General features: G+C 36.8%; 1 protein-coding gene across 1 annotated transcript in view; it reads right to left on the bottom strand.

Moving 5' to 3' along the window:
- Positions 1–25,286, bottom strand: part of LMBRD1 (LMBR1 domain containing 1) — a 115,069-nt gene that overhangs the window by 53,981 nt on the left and 35,802 nt on the right. The window contains exons 4-6 of the mRNA XM_053601517.1: positions 8,700–8,797; positions 6,084–6,151; positions 2,098–2,186 (exon numbers count right to left, since the gene is read on the bottom strand). Coding sequence (XP_053457492.1) covers positions 2,098–2,186; positions 6,084–6,151; positions 8,700–8,797 — 255 coding nt within the window. The remainder of the gene's footprint in view (positions 1–2,097; positions 2,187–6,083; positions 6,152–8,699; positions 8,798–25,286) is intronic.

Here is a 25,286-nt window from a genome sequence, read left to right as displayed (position 1 = left end):
TGGGCGCCTGTAGTCCCAGGTAGCTGGGAGGCTGAGGCAAGAGAATCACTTAAGCCTAAGAGTTTGAGGTTGCTGTGAGCTGTGATGTCACAGCACTCTACCAAGGGCGACATAGACTCTGTCTTAAAAAAAAAAAAAAAGAAGCCAGATGTACAAAAATAAAAATAATGTATTATTCCTTGTATGATATTCAAAATAAAGCAAAATTTATAAATACTGACAAAAAGTCTAACATTAGTGCCTCTCATGGGAGATGATATTAATTGAACAAGCAAACTGAGAAAACTTCTGGAGTGATGGGTATGTTCTATGCTTTTAATGCAATCAATTATACTGATTATACACGTGCATGCATAAGCTCTACATATTTACTATTATTATAATAGTAAAATATGACAGGGGACACCATGTCAACAGGTCAACCATATATTTTAAAAAGGTTAAACATCCTTGATGCCTGAAAAATGTAGGAAAGTAGGCTGATAAACAAAGACTAGAAATGAAGAATAGCTGGGTGACTGTTTTGGACCTAAAAAGACAGCAGATCCAAAGGAATATGCAGAATGTATTCTAGAATATGGTGTTTAAGATTTGAGACAGAAAAAGACTAAAGAGAATAAGATCATAGAAAACAAAAGAATGCTACTTATCACTGAGTCAAGTTATACAAATACTCAAAGTATAACTTATAGTTTCAAACAAAAGATAAGTTACTCAAAATACCTGAAGGAGTTAATCAGAAGAAAAGAAGAGATTTATTTCTCAGCAATAATTGAGATGCATAAATCCTGACAATTCAGTATTAGTCGATGCCAGGACTACTATCCTTATTCTTGCTGGTATCAGCAAGATATTAATGGACCACAATTTACAAGATGAAATCTTACGTGAAGCAAGACAATTAAGAACTTGTACAGCAGACTCTAAGATGTAATTTAATCATCATTTAATATTATGTAAAAAGAAATACTGATTAAAGAATGTATAGTACATATTAGAATAAATAAATACCAAAGCAATATAATTTTTCAACATGTTTATAAAAATGAGTATTCTAGGTTTCTTTAAAAATCAAGTTGCTATGTTCAAATGCACATAAAATTTTGAGTAACAGGATACACATTCTTATTTAATGTTGCTTTCTAATGTCAACTGTCTTAACCCCCGAATCTGAAAAAAAAAAAAAACCTTTTTTTTTTTTTTTTGTACGAAAGGTCTTTATTGGTGGGGGGGTGTTGCAGGACAGCACCAAGGAGGAGTGAGGAAAGAAAGAGAGAGAGGAAAGGGGGGACAGACGGAGACTGAGAGAGACAGAGAGAGAGAGAGGGGAGAGAGAGAGAAAAAACTGTTTTATTTTCCTCTAAAAACCGAGGTCACGTGGACCAATTTAAAGACTATTTCTAGAAAAGCAACACCAAAATGTTTTGGTGAGGTAAAATTAAATAAAACATTATTTAATTCATATGAAAAGTTCTGTAATATTCTGAATAAAGATTACCTAATCTCAAAAAAAAATAGTATTCTCTTACTAATTAAAAACCAACATATCCAGTATATTTCTTTAATACAGTGGGTGCCAAAGAACTGGATACACATTTTAAGAAAGGAAAAAAACTTTATTAAAATCATAATAAAATATGGCAACAGCTGTTATTATGTACACTGCATCTTGTATCTCTTGTAATTGCAGAAGTCAAATGTGACTTGAGGATTATAATTTTAATACAGCCTTTTCCTTTCTTAAAATGTGTATATGTTTTCGGCACTCCCTGTATATTATTCTATATTACCCACAGTGACTGAAAGGTCACATAAAAACTGTTACACCTTCACTGCTGAATACTTTGAAGAAAAGATTAAATTTTCTTCTCAACATGGTAATTTTATAAAGCAATCAAGAAACTAGCTATGTCATAGCAAGATAATTGAAGTGAACCTTATCAACATAACGGGCCTAATTTGTCTAGCACACGTTTAACACCAGGTTTGAAAAACTGTGGGGTAGAATTCTTCACAAAGGAAAATCAGGCTACTTTTCAAAAGTCCCATGGACCAGGAAATATGAATTACTCTGAGTATTTTTAAAAGAATACTTACGACTACTTCCAAGTTCTTCAAATAGGAACTTCACTTTCTCCCACTCTGTAGAATTTTTGTCATTGGGAACATTCAAGGGAACAAAAGCACTACAAAGCAGAAAATAACTCTATGTAATGGCTTTAAAGATAAAAGGTTAAATAAAAAAGAAAATGGTCTGAAACAAATTTTTAGTAATTTTTTAAAACAAAGATTTCTATGGTTTACAAAATACCATCTATAATACAATTAAAATAGAAACATACATTACAGACATGTAAAAAGCCCATTCATATTCAGAATATTCAATATTCTAAAACTCCATTATTTTAGTTTTAGGTAATCAGAGATACTGTACAGGGACAGAGATAATTAATGGACCCCTGCTCTTGATATCACTTTCATGTTCAAAACCGTGAACAGAGTTATCTAGCAGTTTAAATACAAAGAGTAACACCAGGGGAACCTAACATAACCACAAAAAATAAATAAATAAATAAATAATAGACAAAAAGATTAAGTCATCTAAACTTCACCAGCCTGACTTGGGGAAAATATTAATTTTAAAGCGCTCCATCAGAGAGTTAACATTTGAACACTTTTAGGCATAAACTAAAGCACAAACTCAAAGCAGTTTCCTCAGCTACTTTACCTCCAGCATTTTATAATTTAAGAAACAGACCTAAAATGCCTTCACACTAATTAAGAAAACACCCATAAGCAGAACTCAGATAGTTACAACTATATATGTCTATAAATCCTGAGCAGTAATATTCAAAACATTTAACAACCAATATGGCAAAAACAAAAATCACACACAGACCCTGGCCTCAGTTCCGCAGGGCCCTGATGAACCAGGCTCTACTCCTTCGACGGGACTGATGCACACACAGTCCCTGGCCTCAGTTCTGCAGGGCCCTGATGAACCAGGCTCTACTCCTTTGACAGGACTGATGCCGGTAAGACTTAGGAAGGCAGAGCAGCAGCTGATGGGAGTGGACGCACATCAGCCTTTAAACCACCAGAAGGGTAAAACCACTGCTCTCTGACCAAAGATCAGCCCAGGGGATAAATATCAGTAAAGAAAAAGGAATAATTAGAAAAGGCAATTGAAGTCAAAATGAGGCGGTAATATCAATTTTGATGAGAGAGGCAGCATTTAATAAGATTGTCAGGCATCTACTAAATGGTGATAATATTAAAGTAATCAAGACTTAGAATACAATAGGGTTTGTATGGTAGAAAGGTACATCACTATCTTGGTCATTCTCAACAACAACAACAACAACAAAAAATGACTACGGAGCAGTTCAGCTTCCAAAGACACAAAGTACTAGATCAAAATAAGAACTAGAGCCTGGTAAGATTATTATTTTCCCTCATACCCTTGAAAATAATAAAACTGAAAAATTGCTTAGTAAAACTATTTTATAACCAATCTGATTCACTGAAATAGCTTAATACAGGTTATCTCTAAGAGACAAAGAAGAACTAATGAATTTCAGTAGATATGAAGTTAAAATGATGAATTCAGCAGAACTGAAAATCAGATTTTCACTTCCTACCCTCTGTCACCAAGTCATATTTCTCTTCCAAACGGCTTATGTTTCTTCCTCTCTGCTCTCTTTGTAACTACTCTAGTTCTGACCCTCCCCTTTTATCTGAACTTACACAACGGTGCCCAGCTGATCCTCCTACTGAACATTTATATACCTCTTCTTCAATCCAACCCCCAAATTCCCAACAGTGTTATCACTCTTAAAGCAAAGCCATAGATACTTATTTTCATGCATTCATGCAAATATGTACACCTCTTCACTATATTTTGATTGTTCAGCAGGACAAAACTTAAAATTTCTAAAAATTTCTGAAACATTGCACGTGATCCAGAGTCTGTCTCCCTGGCTCCAGAGTTCATCTACTTGGCTGATGTCACATCCAGACTAATCAATCACTTGCCCACAGAAACACTTTAAACATCACGTATAATTTTTTATTTTTATTTTTTTGGACAGGAAGAGAAGGTATAAATTCACATCATGCTTTTTATGTCATTCTTGAAACACTCCAAGCTAACTCCAGCCTCCTGGTTAATACACCTTACACACTGAACTGTGTCCCCTAAAATTCATATGTTGAAGCCCTAACCCGCAATGTGATGTACTTGGATACAGGTTCTTTAGGGAGGTAACTGAGGTTACATGAAGTCATAGAGGTGCAGCCCTAGTCCCAAGACACTGGTGTCCCTATAAGAAGAAGAAATATAAAAGAGTCTTCACATGCCTGGGCTCGCCTCCACCTTCCTCCCTCCCCTCCCCTTCCATGTCCTACATGAGGACAGTAAGAAGGTGGCATCTGCAAGCCAGCAAGAGTCTTCCCCAGAAAACAACTTGGCCAGCACCCTGATCAGAGAATACTAGCCTCCAAAACTGTGAGAAAATAAATATCTGTCTAGCTCAGTGCCCGCAGCACAGTAGTTACGGTGTCAGCCACATACACTGAGGCTGGTGGGTTCGAACCAAGCCCGGGCCAGCTAAACAACAATGACAACTGCAACAAAAAATAGCTCGTAGTTGAGGTGGGCATCTGTCATCCCAGCTACATGGGAGGCTGAGGCACGAAAATTGCTTAAGCCCAAGAGTTTGAGGTTGCTGTGAGCTGTGATGCCATAGCACTCTACCGAGGGCAACATAGTAAGATTCTGTCTCCAAAAAAAGGACATAAAATAAAATAAGTATCTGTCATTTAAGCCACCTAGTGTACAATACTTTCTTATAGCAGCCCCAAAAGACTAATACATTTTGCATGCTGTTCATATTTTTTCTTTATCAAGCTAGACAAACAATTTCTCTTCTCTCAAACTTGGTTCAAATATGACCTCCTCTTAGGCCCCCCAGTTCTGAAAAAACTTGATCCTCCACTACTAGTCTTCAATTCATTTTTCTTTTATTCTGCAAAGATTTATAGTTTTATTGACGGTTCTTAGTCATGTTCAAAATCAAGGGTTGGTAAACTACTAGCTACCTCTGTTTATTATGAATAAAGTTTTACTGGAACATGGGCATGGTGTTTATGTATTGTCTCTGATTACTTCAAAGCTACAAAAGGCTAGTTGAGCGATAGAGATCATGTGGACCATAAACCTAAAATATTTACAATCTAATCTTTAAGAAAAGTGTTTGCTGATTCCTAATCTAGATAATTTAGGTTCACAAACAAGAAACCTCCACATTAACAAAGAAAACTAACATTAGTAGATTTCGCTTTCTTTAAAAAGCCAAAACAGACTTTAAAAAATGTATTTAGCAGCAAAAATAAATAGCAAAACTATAAAAAATATGCTTTCAAAAATTACTCTTTCATGACACTCTTCCAAGGCAGGCAAAGGTAATTGGAAATTACCTATAAAATATTTGCATCTTGGACTTCTGAAACTACCAAAAGTTACTATACAATTTTATTCCCATTACAGATTACATTTAATGAACATAATGTTTTACGTATTGAAAGTTATTTACTTAAATGTGTGAGACAAAATTATAAACAGAAACTTTTAAAAACTTATACCATCTAAGAGACTTTCTAACATTAAAAAAAAGAAAGCATTGAGACCAATATAAACAAGGATAAATGTCTTCCATTAACAAGAACAAATTTTAGATGCATAAACAAATACACAAAACTTCACTGATACTACTATAACAAGTTTAAGAAAAATTAAGGAAGGAACTCATTGGCAAGGATTCAGAGACTGATAGGTCAACTTTGAAAAGATGCAGGCTGAGGAGTGAGAAGGCAGGGGGCGCTCTGCACGCAGTTGGGCGCGTCAACACGGAGCAACAGACAGAACCACACCGGCTACTGCTCAGGGGAGACATACAAGGTGGCTTGTTACTTTTGTCACATTTTGTATTTTCCCTTCCTACGGTTTTCTAAATAAGGCTTATTATTATTATTATTCAAATAATTCTATTTCCATTGTCAAAGTAAAAAAAATTAAGACTTACCCAACTAAGAGAAGAAGTGCACAAATCACAGCAAATCCCAAAGTGTACTTGAGTGCCGTTTTAATTTGCTTGATACCAAGGGGAAAAGAGTGTACCATTTAGCAAACCCTTTAAAATACTGAATACTACTCTTGCAACAGTGTAACAGAATTTTCACACCAAATACACACTTAATGTCAACAGTGCAAAGCTTCGTTTCTTGAACAAAACTCTTAAAATCTAAAGAAAAATTAATGGTATACCACACCTTAAGTATCTCTGCAAAAGACATGAGATTTTCAAATCTTTTCAATGGTTAGGCCCTTATGAAAGCATACACCTAAAGGATAATCTCCAGAGGACATATTTAGGAAAATTATCAGAATATTTAATAAAATATTCCCTTAGAGAACAGTGAGAATCTACAATGCCCCACTCCAATTCACAATAAACACTAAATATACACATCTGTGTATATATACATATGTAGATGTGTGTATATATAAATACATTTGTACATACAAACACATATACATGTATGTGTACATATATACTTCTATACTTTAATATGTAACATATATGATGCCAGGCACTGTTCTAAGAACTTTACATAGGGTAGCTCATTTCATTCTCACAAAAACCCCGAGAGAGGTACTCTCCTATTTAGAGATAAGAAAGCTGAGATACAGAGAGGTTAAATAATTTGCCTAAATAACACCAGAAGAAGATGAACAAGGACTCGAAACCAGGAATTTGGGGAATTAAAGGCTCTGCTTTGCTTGGTGCCATAATGCAATCCAAAAGATTTAAAAGAAAAAAAACCTAAGTATTCTGAACATGAATGTAAAAATTAATTACACTTTCTTTTTAAATCAGTCAGAAATAACATTTCTTCTCCCATATTAATGAAGTCTCTAAAAGTCACCTGTTAACCTGTAAATTCGTGTTTCATATAGTAAGTTCTTGTTTGCAATGAATATAAGAGTCATTAGGGAAAAAAAAAAATCTAAGGAAAAAGTAAAGACTAAAGAGGATCCTAAGATCAGCCAAAGGGTGGGAGAAGATGTGCCTTAGAAGAGCTGAATAGAGACCACATGCATATCACTGAGATTTTACTGAATTTGGAACCACCTACCTTACCTTACGCACCTTAACTGTCCAAATATATAGTATCTGTAAGTAATGATTTTGACTTCGTTTGTAATTACTTAAACATCTTATTATTTTTCCTCTAACATACTACACTGATCTCTTAAAATACCGTTAATTTACTTCCTCCTGTTCCTAATGCATTTGCGCTTAAGGTTTTATGCATGATTAAGCATAATGTTGGCTTTTTAAAATTAATACAGATACTTTTGTATTTAAGTACAAAACATAAAAAAGTAGAAAACAAATTCCTGTAACTCAAAAAGAGACATATATTCCTTTTATACTTTTCCCCTTTAAAAAAAAAGCATTTGATTTTGACAAACATCTTTTAACACACAATTTCTTAATTTACCTATTAATTATTGTATTATTAATCGATTATCTGATTCTAAAATCCATGCAATGGAGAAATAGGCTCAACTTGGTTATACAGTATTAATATATATTTAAGATATCCCTGAATTATATTTACTAACATTTAAGAATTTTATACCAATATTTAAGGGATATTGGTCTATAGTTTTAGACATGCATGCATGCTGTATTTCTCAGGTTTTTATATTAATGTTATCCTGGATTACTGGAAACAACTTGTAAGGGTGCCTTCCTTTTCTGTGCCCTGAAAAGAATGTAGCAAACTACATTCCATGTGCCACAGAATTACAAAATGTTCATTAAGTATTGTTGCTTTTCTTTTTTTTTTTTTTTTTTTTTGCAGTTTTTGACTGGGGTTGGGTTTGAACCCACTACCTCCGGCATATGGGGCTGGCGCCTTACTCCTTTGAGCCACAGCTGAATATTTAAACACTATAATGCCAGACTTGAGTAAAGACAGACAGCACCATAGAGATTATAAAGTTTAAATTATTTACTCCCTGGCCTTTTACAGAAAAAATTCTGTACCCCTGTTCTAGAATAGTTTTGTCCAAAACAATAGTCATAAATCATATGTGGCTACCAAGCACTTGAAATGGGGCTAGTTTAAACTGCTGTAAGTGTAAGAAAAAACAATCTAAATTTCAAAGACTTAGAATGAAAAAAATAAATTTCTCACTAATAATATCTGACCATATTTGGAATAAAATTTGAAATATATTACTTAATTTTAACAGTTTCTTTTTACTTATTTTAATGTGATTACTAGAAAATTAAGAATTTAATATGTGGTTAACATATTTCTTTTTTATTTCTGATTAATACAAGGGTACAAATGTTTAGGTTACATTGTTCTCATTTCTAAGGTAAAGTTCACGTTGTAGTTAAGCCCTTCACGCAGGAGGTGGGCTGAACACCATTACACTGTGCACATTAGGGGACAACCTGCCCATCACCCTCCCTCCTTCCCTTCCTCTCCTCTCCCCTCCCCCCTCATTAGAATATTAGACAATACTGCTCTAAAATAATTTCAGAGTCATGTCACTCTTTGAGGGGAAGAATCAATCTTTTTCTTTCCTAAATTGAAACCTCTGAAATAAAAATACTTACAGTGCATTTACTAGTATCATCATCATCCTTTTCTTCATAGTAGAAGTAGACAAAAGGGATCCAGAAGAACACACAGAACAGTATCACAGAATACAACGCTGCGGAAACAACAAGCTGCGTTCTATTACTTACGTACGTATTAGTCAGTCACCCATCTCTGTGTATCATGCATGTATACTCACCAACTTTTCTCCCCCATCTGATTTGCTATACTCATAACTCTATGTGTGTAGTATGATACCCTTTTCTATTTCCTGTCCCAAGAAATCAATAGCACTACTAAAATAACAAGTCATACTTTAGGTTAAATGCAATGCAATTTCTAACAATAATAATAATTGTGTCAACGGTAATTCTATCAGCTAACATCTGAGCTCTTACCACACATTTACTAAATATAGTGCTTAAGAATTTTCTGTAAACTATCTCATTTAAACAAACTTTACATTTTGTATCCACTCCAACTTAAATTTCAGTACAATTGGCACAACATTTGTGACTCTGGCAAGTTGAAGAAACAGCTATAGCTCTCTGGGAGGCCGAGGTGGGTGGATTGCCTGAACTCAGGAGTTCAAGAACAACCTAAGCCAGAGCAAAACCTCATCTCTAAAAAAAAAAACAGCCGGGCATAGTGGTGGGCACCTGAGTAGTCCCAGCTACTCAGAAAGCTTAGGCAAGAGAATCACTTAAGCCCAAGAGTTTGAGGTTGCTGTGAGCTGTGACATCACAGCAATCTACTGAGGGTGACAAAATGAGACTCTGTGTCAAAAAAATTAAAAAAAAAAAAAAGGAAACAGCTATAAATGATACTATTGTTTTGATATAATTTGCCCACCTTAAGTTTAAAAAATATCAACTATTATGTAACTTATCACACAAATGAACATAGAGAAAAGGTAAGAATAGTAAAACTGGATTTCCTATCCATTGACGGGATATTTAGATTGCTTCCACATTTCAGCTATTTGGAAATAAATGCAGCTATTAACTTGAGTGTATAAATAACACCCATGACCCAGTTTTCAATTCTTAGATTAGATTTTAAATTAGATTCAAGTCAACTGATAGGAATTACTATTTATCTGCTCTAAAATCATGTTACAATTAAAATACTTTTAACCAGTAATCAAAATGTTCATTTAAATTCAAAGTAGAACTTAAGTTAAAATTTGAATAACCAGTACACTTAATAATTAAGACAGCATAGCAACATTTTAAGACTTACACTTAAGAAATCTGTATATGAAATCTGTGTATTTACACTTACTTTCATACTCAAAAATTTATAAAAAATAATAGTACGGGGGAAAGAGCAAGACTGCAGACTAGTGACATGGTCTTAGCAGCAGGGGAGGGGAGTGAGGCAGGGGAGAGAAGATTCCACCCACCTCTGGCTGGGGGAACCTAGCCAGAGGCATCACTCCAGGGGCAGTGAAGCAGTGGGAGGCTCCAGGAGCCACGTAGGAGGTCTGGAGCTGAGGAGCAGCAGCACAGAAGGAAAGTTCCTGGGTACGGGCAGAGGCTAGCTGGCTGGCTCCTCCTGTGGAAGACTGGGGACAGGAAAGGGCTGTCCTGCAGATTTTTGAATTTTTGATTTTGTGCTGATCTGCTCGCTGGAGCTACCTTGGAGAGGACTGAGCAAGTCAATGAACTTGAGCAGCCCACAGCAGCCAGAATTGAATGCCAGGAGCAGTGGAACTCCCAATGGCTTGGTTACAGGCAGGAAGCCACTGTGGGAAGGCCTGTGGGACAGTCCACAGGGTTCTACTGCACGGCCAGCTTTGGGATACCTGCTGAACTTGGGCAAACATCCTTGGGGTGGGCTGAACATTCCCCACAGCCCCCTGAGACCCATTTTGTTTTCAGGAGCCACTGTTAGAAGAGCCTCCTAACAAAGCGGGCAAGAGCTTCAGGACTCCAACCCCACAGGGATCAAATGCAGATGAAGTGACCAGGCCCTGATTGGAGGGCAAAAAGTGAGGAAAACAGGACTGGATCTCTCTTGCAATTAGAGAGTAGCTTCCAGTTCCCAAATTATATAGAAAAACCAGGGTGGGCACCCTCAGTCTCTCCTCACATCAGGGGGTCAGCCACCAGCCAACCAGGCAATATATTACAATATATGTATGTGTGTATATGTACACACACACATGTACACATATATATTTTCTTCACTTCATTTGTTGCTCCTTTCTCAATTTTTTTTTTCTCATTTCTTTTCTCTTTTTTGTTGTTGCAGTTGTTTTTTGTTTGGTTTGGTAGCATTTTTATTTTTCCATTGTTACTTTCTTCAGTAGGAAAGGCTTCTCAATTTTGTTTATAGCATGCCATCCCCTTTTATTCTTTCTTTCTTTTTTATTTCCCTCCTTTGATCTCTCTGATAGATACTTTTATACTTTTCTCATCTTTCCCACATAAATTTTTCATACAACTAAGATATCCCTTTTTTCTTCATTTTATATAATTGCATTTTAAATTTTCTTTATGTATTATTATTGCTTTTATTCCTTTTCTCTGAGGGCTGTGGGGGAGGTGTCACAGCACTAGATTGACTGGAAGGGATCATGACAGTGGTTTGACTCAAGGACATGAGCTCATGGTCACAGGCGTCCTCAAACTTTTTAAACAGGGGGCCAGTTCACTGTCCCTCAGACCGCTGGAGGGCCGGACTATAATTAAAAAAAAAAAACAAAAAAAACTATGAACAAATTCCTATGCACACTGCACATATCTTATTTTTAAGTAAAAACAAACAAACAAAAAAAAAACGGGAACAAATACAATCACACCGCCTCATGTGGCCTGCAGGCCATAGTTTGAGGACCCCTGGTAGGGTATCCTCCTAACTCTGGCTTCGGGAAGGACAGTATTGGTAGGTCTTCACTGCTACATACTCCTGATATTTTCTATATTTGGTGGAGATGGGGTCTTACTTTTGCCCAGGCTGGTAAGGAGCTCCTGACCTCAAGGGACCCATCCAGCCCAGGCTCCAAAAGTCCTAAAGGTGCAGGGGTGGGTCAAAGCACCCTACCAAACAACATCATTTGTCCTGTATCTCTCCTTCTCTCTTTTGGTTCTTCTCTCTTTTTCTTCATTTCTTTCCTTCAAATGCCACTTTTTTTTCTTTACAAAATTTTTTTTATTATTTTCTTCTTTCTCGTTTCCTTTCTCCTCTCTTGCTTTTTACCCTTTCCTTCCTTTTGGACTAATACAAAAAGGCCACTTCAAAACCTACAATCCAAGACAAGGTGATTTAAAGCAAAGGAGGTACTGAGAGAAAAAAGCAGGGTAAGGAAATAAAGAAGAAGAAAACACGCACGAGGAGGAAGTAACAGAAAAATTCTGGCAACATGAGAAACTAGAACAGAACAACCCCCACAAGGGATCTTGAGGCAGCTACCACCGAAAATTCCACCTACAATCAAGGGAATTGATAAGAAAGTGAAAAAACAGAACCAAAAAATGGATGAAAGATATGAAGTATAAAAAGGGTATGTGGGCAGTGTAGGTGGCTCAAGGAGTAGGATGCTGGCCCCATATACTGGGGGTGGCAGGTTCAAGCCCAGCCCTGTCCAAAACTGCGAAAAAAAAAAAAAAAAAGAAAGAAAAAGAAAAAAGGACATAGTGGAGCTAAAGGAATTGAAGGAATCAATCAGGGAACATAAAGACACAGTAAAAGGTATCAATAACAGATTAAACCATGAAGAAGAAAGAAACTCAGAACTAGAAGACAAAGCTCTTGAGCTAACCCAGGCAGTTAAAGTGGCAGAAAAGAAGAGAAAGAAAGCAGAACAAATGCTTAGAGATTTATGGGACTTCATGAAGCATTCCAACATACAAATGATAGTTATCCCTGAGGAAAAGAAGAACATCTCAAAGAAATGGAAGCCTTTCTGGAGGACACCATAAATAAAAATTTCCCAAATGTTACCAAAGATAGTAACATACTCCTTTTAGAAGGGTATCAATGCCCGGGTCGTCTCAATACAAACGGAGCATCTCTAAGAAACATTGTAATGAACCTGCCCAGAGCCAAGATGAAAGAGAAAATTCTGTAGGCAGCCAGGAATAAGTGCCAACTGACCTAGAGAAACAGATCCATCAGGGTGACATGGATTTTTCCAAGCCAGAAAAAAATGGTCATGTACCTTTAATCGTCTAAACAAAACAATTTTCAGCTCAGAATTCTGCATCCTGCTAAACTAAGCATCAAAATCAATGGAGAAATAAAATCTTTTACTGATATGCATACACTGAGGAAATTGACCACAATGAAGACAGTTCTACAGGAAATACTTAGGAGTAATCTCCAGATTGAACATCCCAATGGACCACCAGCAAAGTAAACACCCAGAAACTAAAGGACAAAACTAGGTTCTACAATGGGCAAAGGATAAAACTGAGTGATGGACTTTCACAATGTAAGAGGAATAGAACTCCATCACAATTAGCAATTCTCTCAATAAATGTTAATGTGTTAAATTCCCCACTGAAGAGACACAGGCTGACTGGCTAGACAAAAAAGCATAAGCCATTCATATACTGTCTCCGGGAAACACACAAAACCTCAAAAGACAAAACAAAACTTGGGATCAAGGGGACAGAAAACAATATTTTAAGAAAATGGAAATCAGAAGAAAGGAGGGGTTGCAATCCTATTTTCAGATACAAGTGGATTTAAAGCAACTAAAGTCAAAAAAGACAAATAGGCTTGCTTCTTACTAATCTAAGGGACACTACAACAAGTGGACATTTCAATTTAAAGTATTTATGCACCTAACCTAAATGCTGCCAGACTTATCAAACAGATCTTAATTGGCCTGGGCAATACGATATCTTATAACACCATAATAGGAGAGGATTTTAACACTCCTCTTACAAAACTGTACAGATCCTCTAAACAGAAACTAAATAGAGATACAAGAGACTTAAAAGCAGCCCTAGAAAAAAATGGTCTTAATAGACATTTACAGAATACACTATCCCAAAGCTAAGGAACATACATTCCTCTCATCAGCCCATGGAACATAGTCCAAAACAGATCATATCCTAGGATACAAATCAAACTTCATCTAAAAAAAAAAAGAACTGAAATTATACCTTGTATCTTTCCCAGACCACAAGGCAATAAAGGTGGAACTCAAATGCAACAAAAATTTTCAACCCTACACAAAGGCACGGAAATTAAATTACCTTATGCTGAATGACAGTTGGGTCGAGGAAGAGATAAAAATGGAAATTATTAAATTCCTCAAACTTAAAAAAAAATGAAGCTACAAGTTACCAAAACCTGTGGGACACTGCAAAAGCAGTTGTAAGAGGAAAATTTATTGCATTAGATGCCCACATCTGAAAAACAGAAAGAGAGCAACATCAACAACCTGATCAATTTAAAGAAATGGAAAAGGAAGAGCAATCAAATACCAAAACTAGCAGAAGAAAAGAAATAACCAAAATTAAATCAGAAATAAATGAAATTGAAAACAAAAGATACATTTAGAAAATTAATGAAACTAAAAGTTGGTTCTGGGCAGTGCCTGTGGCTCAATGGATAGGGAGCCAGCCCCATATACTGAGGGTGGCGGGTTTGAACCCGGTTCTGGCCAAACTACAACAAAAAATAGCCAGGTGTTGCGGCTGACGCCTGTAGTCGCAGCTACTCAGGAGGCTGAGGCAAGAGAATGACCTAAGCCCAGGAGTTGGAGGTTGCTGTGAGCTGTAAAGCCACAGTACTCTACTGAGGGTGATAAAGTGAGACTCTTTTTCAAAAAATAAATAATAAAATAATAAAATAAAAGTTGGTTCTTTGACAAGATAAATACAATCAATAAACCTAGATTAACTAGAAAAAGAAAACTGTACTAACCTCAATTAGAAATGAAAAAGGGGAAATATAACAGATACCACAGAAATAGGAAAGATTATCTCTGACTACTACAAGAAACTGTAGGACCAGAATTTGACATTGTGGAGGATATGGACCAATACCAGGAATCACACCTTCTCCCTAGACATAAACAAGAAACAGACCTCTTGAGCAGACCAATATCAAGAACTGAGATTGCAGAAGTAATAACAAATCTTCCAACAACAACAAAAAAGCCCTGGACCAGATGGCTTCGTACCAGAATTCTATCAAACCTTCAAAGATGAACTTGTACCTATACTCCAGAAACTATCCAAAAAGACTGGGAAGGAAGGAACCTTCCCCAATACATTGTATGAAGCAAACATCACCTTGCTACCCAAACCAGGAAAGGACAACAAAAAAGGAGAACTACAAACCAGTTTCACTAATGAATATAGTTGCAAAAATAATCAATAAAATTTTAGCTAATATACTGCAACTATACATTAAAAAATATATAGGGTGGGTACAGTGGTTCACACTTGTAATCCTAGCACTCTGAGAAGCAGAGGCAGGTAGACTGCCTGAGCTCAGGAGTTTGAGAACAGCCTGAACAAGAGTGAGACCCTGTGTCCATTAAAAATGAAAAACTGAGGCAAGAGGATCACTTGAGCCCAAGAGTTTGAGTATGCCGTGAGCTATAAGGCCATGGCACTCTACCTAGAGTGACAAAGTGAGACTCTGTCTCAAAAAAAAAAGTTGGACATCAAGATCAACTAGGCTCAGGGTTGTTGCACAGTGGTTAGGGCGCTGGCCACACACTGAGGCAGGCAGGTTCAAACACGGCCAGGATTTGCTAAACAACAATGACAACTGTAATAAAAAAAGAGCCAGGTGTTGTGGCAGGTACCTGTAGTCTCAGCTACTTGGGAGGTTGAAGCAAGAGAATCACTGAAGCCTAAGAGTTAGAGGTTGCTGTGAGCTGTGATGCCACAGCATTCTACCAAGGGTGACATAGTGAGACCCTGACTCAAAAAGAAAAAAATTAAAAGGATCAAGTAAGCTTCATCCAAGGGATGCAAGATTGGTCTAAAATACACAAATTCATAAATGTAAGTCGCCATATCAATAGAAGCAAAAATGAAGACCATATCATCCTTTCAATAGACGCAGAAATAGCATTTGATAAAATTCAGCATCCTTTCTAGCAAAGACACTTAAGAATATAGGCATAGGTGGCACATTCTTAAACTGATTGAAGCCATCTATGACAAATTCACAGCTAATATCATACTGAATGGAGCAAAACTGAAAGCTTTTCCACTTAGAACTGAACCAGACAAGAATGTCTTCTATTAACACTACTATTCAATATAGGGCTGGAAGCTCAGGCAAGAGAAGGATATAAAGGGCATCCAAATGAAGTCAGAGGAGGTCAAAGTCTCGCTCTTCGCTGATGATATGATCTTATACTTAGAGAACCCCAGAGACTCAACCACAAGACTCCTGTAAGTGATCAAGAAATGCAGTAATGTCTCAGGGTATAAATTCAATATCCACAAATCACCTTTGAATATGCCAGTTAACAGCCAACTCTAGAAGCTAATCAAAGACACAATTCCCTTCATAGTGGCTCCAAAGAAAATAAAATAGCTAAGAATATACCTAACAAAAGAAGTGAAGGACTTCTACAAAGAGAATTATGAAATCCTAAGAAAAGAAATAGCAGAAGATATCAACAAACAGAACATACTATGTTCCTGGCTGGGAAGAATCAACATTGTAAAAATGTCTATACTACCCAAAGCAATCTATGGATTCAGTGCAATCTCCATTTAAAATACCAACATCATACTTTGAAGAATTGGAAAAATAGCTCTTCATGTCATATGGAACCAGAAAAATCCTGTATAACCAAAGCATTTCTTAGTAATAAAAACAAAGCCAGAGGCATCATCCTACCAGACTTTTAGCTATATTACAAGTCAACAGTGATCAAAATAGCAAGATATTGGCACAAAAATAGAGACATAGATATATGGAATCCAACAGAAAACGAAGAGATTAAATCAGTCTCTTACAGCCATCTGGTCTTTGATAAAAAAAACAAACGCATACACTGGAGAAAAGCATCCCTATTCAATAAATGGTGCTGGGGGAACTGGATAACCACATGTAAAAGACTGAAACTGGACCTGTACCTTTCACCACTTGTAAAAATTGACTCCAGATGGATGAAAGATTTAAATATGAGACATGAAATGATAAAAATCCTAGAAGAAAGTATGAGTAAAACTCTTGATGATGTTGGCTTGAGGACAGATCTTTATCAAGATGACTTGGGGTGGCGCCTGTGGCTCAGTGGGGAGGGCGCCAGCCCCACATGCCGAGGGTGGCGGGTTCAAGCCCAGCCCCGGCCAAACTGCAACCAAAAAATAGCCAGGTGTTGTGGCGGGCGCCTGTAGTCCCAGCTGCTTGGGAGGCTGAGGCAAGAGAATCGCATAAGCCCAAGAGTTAGAGGTTGCTGTGAGCCGTGCGACGCCACGGCACTCTACCCGAGGGCGGTACAGTGAGATTCTGTCTCTACAAAAAAAAAAAAAAAAAAGATGACTTGAGCAGCAATTGTAACATCAACAAAAATAAACAAATGAGACTTAAGCTGAAAGCTACTACATAGCAAAGGACCCAACAATGAAAGCGAGCAGACAACCTTCAGAATGGGAAAAGATATTTACATGCTATAAATCTGATAAAGGCTTGATAACTAGGATCTACAGAGAACTCAAATTAATCAACAAAAAAAGAGTAAACAATAGCCTATTAATCATTGATGAACAGAACATTCTCTAAGGAAGACAGTCAAATGGGGTAGCAAACACCTGAAAAGACGCTCAATGTTCCTAATCATCAGAGAAATGTAAATCAAAACTACCCTGATATATCACTTAACCCCACTAACATTAGCCCACATCATCAATTCCCAATGTTGCAGATATTGGCATGAATGTGGAGAGAGAGAAACACTTTTACACTGTTGGTAGGACTGAAAACTAATACAGCCTCTTTGGAAAGAAGTACAGAGAATCTTTAAAGAACTCAAATTAAATCTCCCACTTGATCCTGCAATCCTATTACTAGGCATCTACACAGATGAAAAAAATCCTTCTATCATAAGACTAGATTGTTTATTGCAGCTCATTTACAACAGTCAAGATGTGGAAACAACCTAAATGCCCATCAACTCAGGAAATGGATTAACAAACTGTGGTACATTTTGCCATGGAATACTATTCAGCCATAAAAAAGCAGAGACTTTACATCTTTATATTAACTTGGATGGAGTTGAAACACATTCTCCTAAGTATCACAAGAATGGAAAACCAAATATACAATGTACTCAATACTAATATGAAGCCAGTAGATGATCTAACACATGCCTACATTAGAGAAAAACTCAATTCAAGTTCTGGGGGAGGGGAAATGAGAGAGGTAGGTCGGGGGGGGATTGCTGTGCTCCCACTTAATGGGCACAATGTAAGGGTATATGGCACACCTCTTGGGTGTGGGACACAGCGACAAGAGGGACTCTACATAACAAATGCAAATACTGTAACCTAGTTGTTTGTACACTCACATTAACCTGAAATCTAAAATAAAAAGTTACCAGTGTAATTATAGAAAGCAATGTAAGAATGATAACCACTGCATTCTTTTGCAAAAGTAAGCATTTGTGACCACCTCACAACCATTAGGATGACTACTATCAAAAAATAATAAGTATTAGCAAGGATGTAGAGAAACCAGAACCCTGTGTACTGCTGGTGGGAAGGTAAAATAGTATAGCTGCACTGGAAAACAGCAAGATGCTTCCTTCAAAAGTAAAAAATAGAATTACATATGATTCAGCAATTTCATTTCTGGGTATAACCCAAAAGAATTGAAAACATGGTCTGTAAGAATTATTTGTAAAAGTCTGTTCACTGCTGAATTATTCAACAACAACTAAAATGTGTAAGGAACCCAAGTGTTCATTGATGGATATATAAAGAAGCAAAATGCAATATGGTATATAAATAAAATGAATTATTATTCAGCCTTAGAAAGGAAGGAAATTCCATCATATGTTTCATCAAGGATGAACCTTGAGGACATGAAGTGTAATAAGACAGTCACAAAAAGACAAATAGGGCATGATTACACTTATATACTATGTACTTAGAGTGGTCAAAATCAGAGAGGCAGAAAGTAAGATGGTAGTTGCCAGAAGGGATAGGCGAGGGGAATGGAGAGGCATTGTTTAAAGGCGGCAGGGTTTCAGTGTTATTAAGATAAAGATGGAGATAATGGTGACAGCTGCACATTGTGAATTTATTTAATATCACTGAACTGTGCAGTTTAAATGGTTACGAAGGTAAACTTTATATTGTGTATATAAAATATTGGGAAAAAAGAAAGTAACTGTTAATAATGTATAATATAATCTCAGTTTTATTCTCTGCTGAAGAAATAACTGTAGGAGTTACAGAATTTTTAAATGCAAAACATAGAAAAAACTGATTGTGAGTAACTAATGGTGACAGTAAATCTTTTAGGACAATGACTATTAGTGTTTCTTCTACAAACCAAAGAGTACACAATATTAACACTTCTACTGCAGATATAAGAACCAACAGAAATAAACATACATTCAAAGAGTAACTGAAATTAAGCATTCCAAAGCTTTGAAAAAATAACATAAAAATGCCAAGATTGTAAATCACCCTAAATACCATACCAATACTATGATTAAAATAATCAAATAATTTGGGTAAAACAAACAAACAAACAAAAAAAACATGAATTAACACAAGAGACTTTAGTGGGCTGATAGCCACATACCAAAAACTTTGATAAACTGACAGGTCCAGTGAGGTTTGACTTCAGCCTCAGTATGTCAACTTGGGTCTGCTAGTTGGTGGCCTTGGCCTTTAGAGAGCCCAGGAGTTTAATGAACTCTTTTATAAACATCCCTACTGTTTCTAAACTTGTGCGATCAATGATCTTATGACTGTATATGTTAACATCATATTCAACTAGCATAACAGAGTATAAAACAAATTCCAACCCATTTTAAAAAATGGACAAAACACTTACACTTCACATTGAAAGATATACACAATGGCCAATAAGGAAATTTAAAAAGATGATCATCACTGTTAAGTCATCAGGAAAATGCAAAAGTAAACTCTAAATGAGATACTACTCATTTAAATGGCAATACCAAGCGCTGCCATAAATGTAGAACTAACAAGCTCCTACTTATAGGACTGTAAAAAGATATCAACATGTACAAATCTGTTTAGTATTCCAAATGAAAGTTAAACACCTACCATATGACCCAACAATTATATTCCTCTCGTAGTGAAGTACAACAATATATAAAGGATTTCTGCTAGATAAGCATGCCTGAGTTGCGGAGTTTAGGGCTTTTATCAGATATTTGTAACAGATATTACAGGGCTTTTATCAGATATTTTCGTGGTCCACATTTCAGAGACCACCTTTGATTACCAAAACTATAGGCCCCAAGAAGGAAAGCAAGAGTTCGCCAGAAATTGTATGTTTTGCACAAACAATCGAAACAAGCTGGTACCACATGGTCCCATAACCAGCTGTATAAAGCCACCTTTTCAATTAGTCACACAGGTAACTTCACAAGGGCTAAGTACTCAGAAGCTGGTCAAGGCTCAGCCACAGAGCAGGCCCTTCCTAAAGGAAACAAAAGTTGAGCGATTTCAGGTCTGCTGAATTAACTCTTTCATAACTAGAACGATGTTAAGAAAATATCATTTGCAGTGAACAAAAACTGGAAGTGATCCAAATGTCCACCACAGGTGAACAGATAAGCAAATTGAGTGAAATATTCCTAAGACTATCACAAGCAATAAAAAAAATGCACGCAACACAGATGAATCTCACACACCTTATACTGAATGAACAGACCCAGATACGAGAGTCTATTTTCTACGAATATAGACCTTCTAGAAATGACAAAACTTATTATGAGAAGTCAAAAAAATAGTTGGGGCAACTCCTGACTGTAAAAGATTCATGACAACCAAAATTTCCATATCCAATTGGTAGGGTGCCCACAAAAGACGGTTTTCAGCAATCAGCACCTCGAGGAAGGAAATGGGGAACAGGAGGAATTCTGAAAGGACTCCAGCATTCTCTGGTAGGACTCTAGCCTTCTCTGGTAGGACTCTAGCCTTCTCTGGTAGGACTCAAGCATTCTCTGGTAGGACTCCAGCCTTCTCTGGTAGGACTGAAGCCTTCTCTGGTAGGACTCCAGCCTTCTCTGGTAGGACTCCAGCCTTCTCTGGTAGGACTCTAGCCTTCTCTGGCAGGACTCCAGCATTCTCTGGTAGGACTCCAGCCTTCTCTGGTAGGACTCTAGCCTTCTCTGGCAGGACTCCAGCATTCTCTGTTAGTCTATGACTCACAACAGGTTACAAACAACTGCCCTGAGGATGTTCCCCTTCCCACCACATTCTAAGCTAACTTCTGGTAATCGGGCGGTTCTTTCTCAGTGTCCTTTGTAAATATTTCTTTTTTAACCCATAAATATAGAACTATAGAGACAGAATTAAATTAACCTTTATTGTATAGTCTGGATCGGGTCTAATGTCAAGTTTGGCTTATAAATTTACAAATGGAAAAAATTTGCTGCTACCACACTCATGAACCAGAGAAATTGCTTCTTTTAAATTTCTACTTCAAACTTATAGCTACTTTCAAAGGCAAATTATTTTTAATTCCAACAGTTATGATACTCTCATATCCTGAGATCTTTAAAGCATGCTTTGTTATGAATGTTTTTGTTAAAAGATCACTACCAGCAAATAGAAGATAAATACAGTTCTGTTTTAGTAGATCTCTAACATCAAAGAAAAAATTTCAAAACCTCATATCACAAAAATTGATGAAAATTAAACTCATAAAATAAAGTTCTTTTTTTAAACAATGTATCAAGAACTAGCAAAAACAAGTGAATAAAGAAGAATCAATTCTTAAATGGCCAAGGACGAAAACTGTGGCAAAAATCACATGAAAATTCCTATGATTTTTTAATATATACAAAGCAAGCAATCGACCTTCTAAAAGCCAGATATCATTAAATTATAGTTCACACAAAAATTATGTTGGATATGTTAGGCTTTTAAATTAAGATTTTTTAAAAAATGTTCTCTCCCCTGCCCACCAGTAAAAATAATTAAATCAAAACACTACTTTCATCCCTCTCCCTACCTTCTTTGAGAGACCCCAGTTGTCACATTGTAAACTGCCCTCTCTGAAAGCCCACATGGCAAAGAACTGACATTGCCGGCCAACAGACAGGCAATCAGGAGATCTGAGGCCTGTCTGTACCCACACAAGGGACCCCAGAAGCCTGGTAGAGCCCTGGAATGACTGCAGTCCCAGCAGACACCTTCAAGGCAGCCCGACATGAGAACCTGAGCCAGAAGACCCAGCTGGGACGCATTTGGATTTCAGACCCACAGAAATTGAGATGAGCTTTGTTGTTTTGAACTGCTAGATGCTGATTTGTTACGGGACAGCAGATAACTAGCACAACTGCTGATAGTACAGCAAAGTGATTCAAACAGTCTGCTCTACATATACTAAGAATATACAAGTTGGAGAATAAAAATCATTTACAGGCTTCAATTTAAAATATGTATTCTGAAGAATAGTCATTTTCCTTGTGTATTTTTTTTTTTTTTTGCAGTTTTTGGCCGGGGCTGGGTTTAAACCCACCACCTCCAGCATATGGGGCCAGCGCCCTACTCCTTTGAGCCACAGGGGCCGCCCATTTCTTGTGTATTTTTTGGTTGTTTGTTTCTCTTCTCTATGGTACTGATTCCAAGGTTTACCCTACAGTGCCATTTTTATAACAACAAAATATTAAATAGCCAGAGAAAAGGCTAAATAATTCACAGTGTAACCTGTAATTGTGCAGCAATTTATGATACCTAGAATGTTGACTTCAAAGCTATACAGAAATAGATGAAATAACAGGTAAGTGGAAAACTCATAATATGAATTAGCAATATAAACTGATGACTCTTGCAGGCCATGTTGTAACATACACAGTCCATAATAAGAATGCAATTTATAAGCCTTAGCATTTTATAACTTCTTAGCCTCATTTTGTCATCTGAAAATGAAAAATAAGATTCCAAATCTAGAAAATCAGATGAAATAAAAATGTAAGTCCTATAAAGTTTTAAATCACAATAATAGCAATTATGCTTTACTGAATATCCATAATATACACAAAACTGTATTATACTCTACATCAGCTCATTCAATACTTTTCCCAAGATCTTTAAAGTATAATTTACATATTATTAAATTCAATCTTAAGTGTATAATTCAATGATTTTTAGTAATTTATATGGTTGTGTAACTACATCCCAGTTTTAGAAAAATTTCGTTACCCCAAAAAACTTGCCTTACGCCATTTGGCAAATAAACCCCACACCAACGTCCAGCTTGAGGCAACCACTGATCTGTTTTCTGTATCTAGAGATTTGCCTTTTCTGGAAAGTTCATCGTAAGTATGGAATTATATAAGATGCATTGTTCTGCACCTCATTTCTTTTACTAAGCATAGGGACTGGGAATTTTTTTCTGTAAAGGATCAGATAATATAATATTTTATCTTTGCTGCCTATACACCTTTGTTGCATTTACCCAACTGTGTCGCTGTAACCTGAAAGTAGCCACAGACAACAGGTAAACCAACAGGCATGACCAGATTTAGATTGGGCCATGGGTCATGCCATCATTTTCTGTCCTCTTAGATTGCTGACAATGTAGTCCATTATATGGACATAACACATTTTACTTAACTACCAGTTTGGGGACATTTGGAATCATTTCAGTTTTGGTCTAGTATTTTAAAAAAGGCTGGTGCTATAAACATTTACATACATACTTTTGTGTAGACACCATGTTCATTTCTGTTAGGTGGATTACTAGGAGTAGAACTTCTGGACCACATACTAAGTTTAACTTTATAAGAAAGTTACAAACTGTGTTTCCAAAGCTACTATTCTATTCAATTTTACATTCCCAATAACAGTACTCAAAGATTTCAGTTTCTAGCCGGGTGTTGTGGTGGGCGCTTGTAGTCCCAGCTACTTGGGAGGCTGAGGCAAAAGAATCACTTAAGCTCAAGAGTTTTGAGGTTGCTGTGAGCTGTGACACACATCACTCTATGGAGGGTGACATAGTGGGACTGTCTCTAAAAAATATAAAAAGAGTTTCAGTTTCACTATGTCCACAACACTTGAATATTATCTGTGTTCCTTATTACAGCCTGTTATGAACTGAATTCTGGCATCCCTACAAATCTTTTGTGTTGAAGCCATAACTCCTAATGTGATAGTGTTTAGAGGTGGGGGTCTTAGGGAGGTAATTAGGCTTAATTGAAGCAGGAGGGTAGAGCCCCATGATGGATTAGTGTCCTCATAAGCAGAGGAAGAAAAACCAGCCCTCACTCTCTCTCTGCCATGTAAGGACACAGCAAACAGATAGCTGTCTACAAGCCAGCAAGAGGATGTTCATCAGGGACCAGACTTGCTGGCACCTTGATTTTGAATTCCTCAACCTCTAGAACTGTTGAGAATTAAATGTTTGTTGATTACGACACATATACCTAGTTTATGGTATTTTGTTATAGAAGTCCAAGCTAAAACAGACTTTGATACCGAGAGGTGGGGTGTTACTGTAACACATCTAAAGATAGGAAAGCAACTTCAGAACTGAGTAATGGTAGAAGTTAGAGGAGTCTTGAAGAGCAACCTTGAAATATGAACCATAAGGCAGATTCTGCTCAAGACTTGAAAGAATGGAGTAAAGATGAAAACTTTAGAAATTCATCAATAGTTATGAACAGAATGTTGGCAGAAGTATGGACAGTGAACAGGCCTTTTGGATTAGTTCAGAGGAAATAAGAAACATGTCATTAGACAAGGAAGAGAAGACAATCTCCGTTGTAAAATAGCAAAGAATTTGGAAACTATGTTTTACTGTTTTATAAAAGTTAAAATTGTGAGTGATAAAACTGGATATGTAGCTGAGAAGATAACTAAGTGTTGAAGGAACAGTTTAGTTCCTCTTGACTGTTCACAGCAAAACAAGAAAAATAGAATTTTAAAAAGGAATTATTAAGCTAAATGGAACCAAAACTTAAAGATTTAGAAAAGCTTATTCTAACGAGAACCATAGGATGTGTTTGATAAGCAGATTAGTGTAGATATGAACCAAAAGCCTAATCAGCCAGCTCAGCAGAAACACTGCCTGTTTGAACTGAAGGGGATGGGGACAGAATGAAATGAAAAAAGGCTGATGGACTTCTTGGGTCCTATTGGACTGGACCATAGAGTTATTTGGCTATAAAAGTACTTGACAAGAAAAGAATGTCCCCAAGGGCAATTCAGAGATCAAGCCTGTCTCCTCAATTCCAAGGGGTGTGTGGCACAGCCTACATTTCAGGCCTGAGGAGAGCTGCCCAAAGCCTTGTGGCTAACCCACCCAGCAGAACCTTGGCAGGGTCAACTCTGCCCCAAAAAGCCACCCAGGCAGGACTGTGGCCCAGGTAGGTCCTGAAGTCACAACCTCAAACCAGAGAGAATTAAGCTTTAAGATTCCTCTGTGGAATGGGAATGTCTGCCTGTCCTGGTACCACCACT

Source organism: Nycticebus coucang, chromosome 9 (genome assembly GCF_027406575.1).
Source record: "Nycticebus coucang isolate mNycCou1 chromosome 9, mNycCou1.pri, whole genome shotgun sequence".
In the NCBI taxonomy this organism is placed as follows: domain Eukaryota; kingdom Metazoa; phylum Chordata; class Mammalia; order Primates; family Lorisidae; genus Nycticebus; species Nycticebus coucang.
The sequence above is the reverse complement of the archived record's forward strand: the minus strand, read 5'-3'. Positions and strand labels throughout refer to the sequence as shown.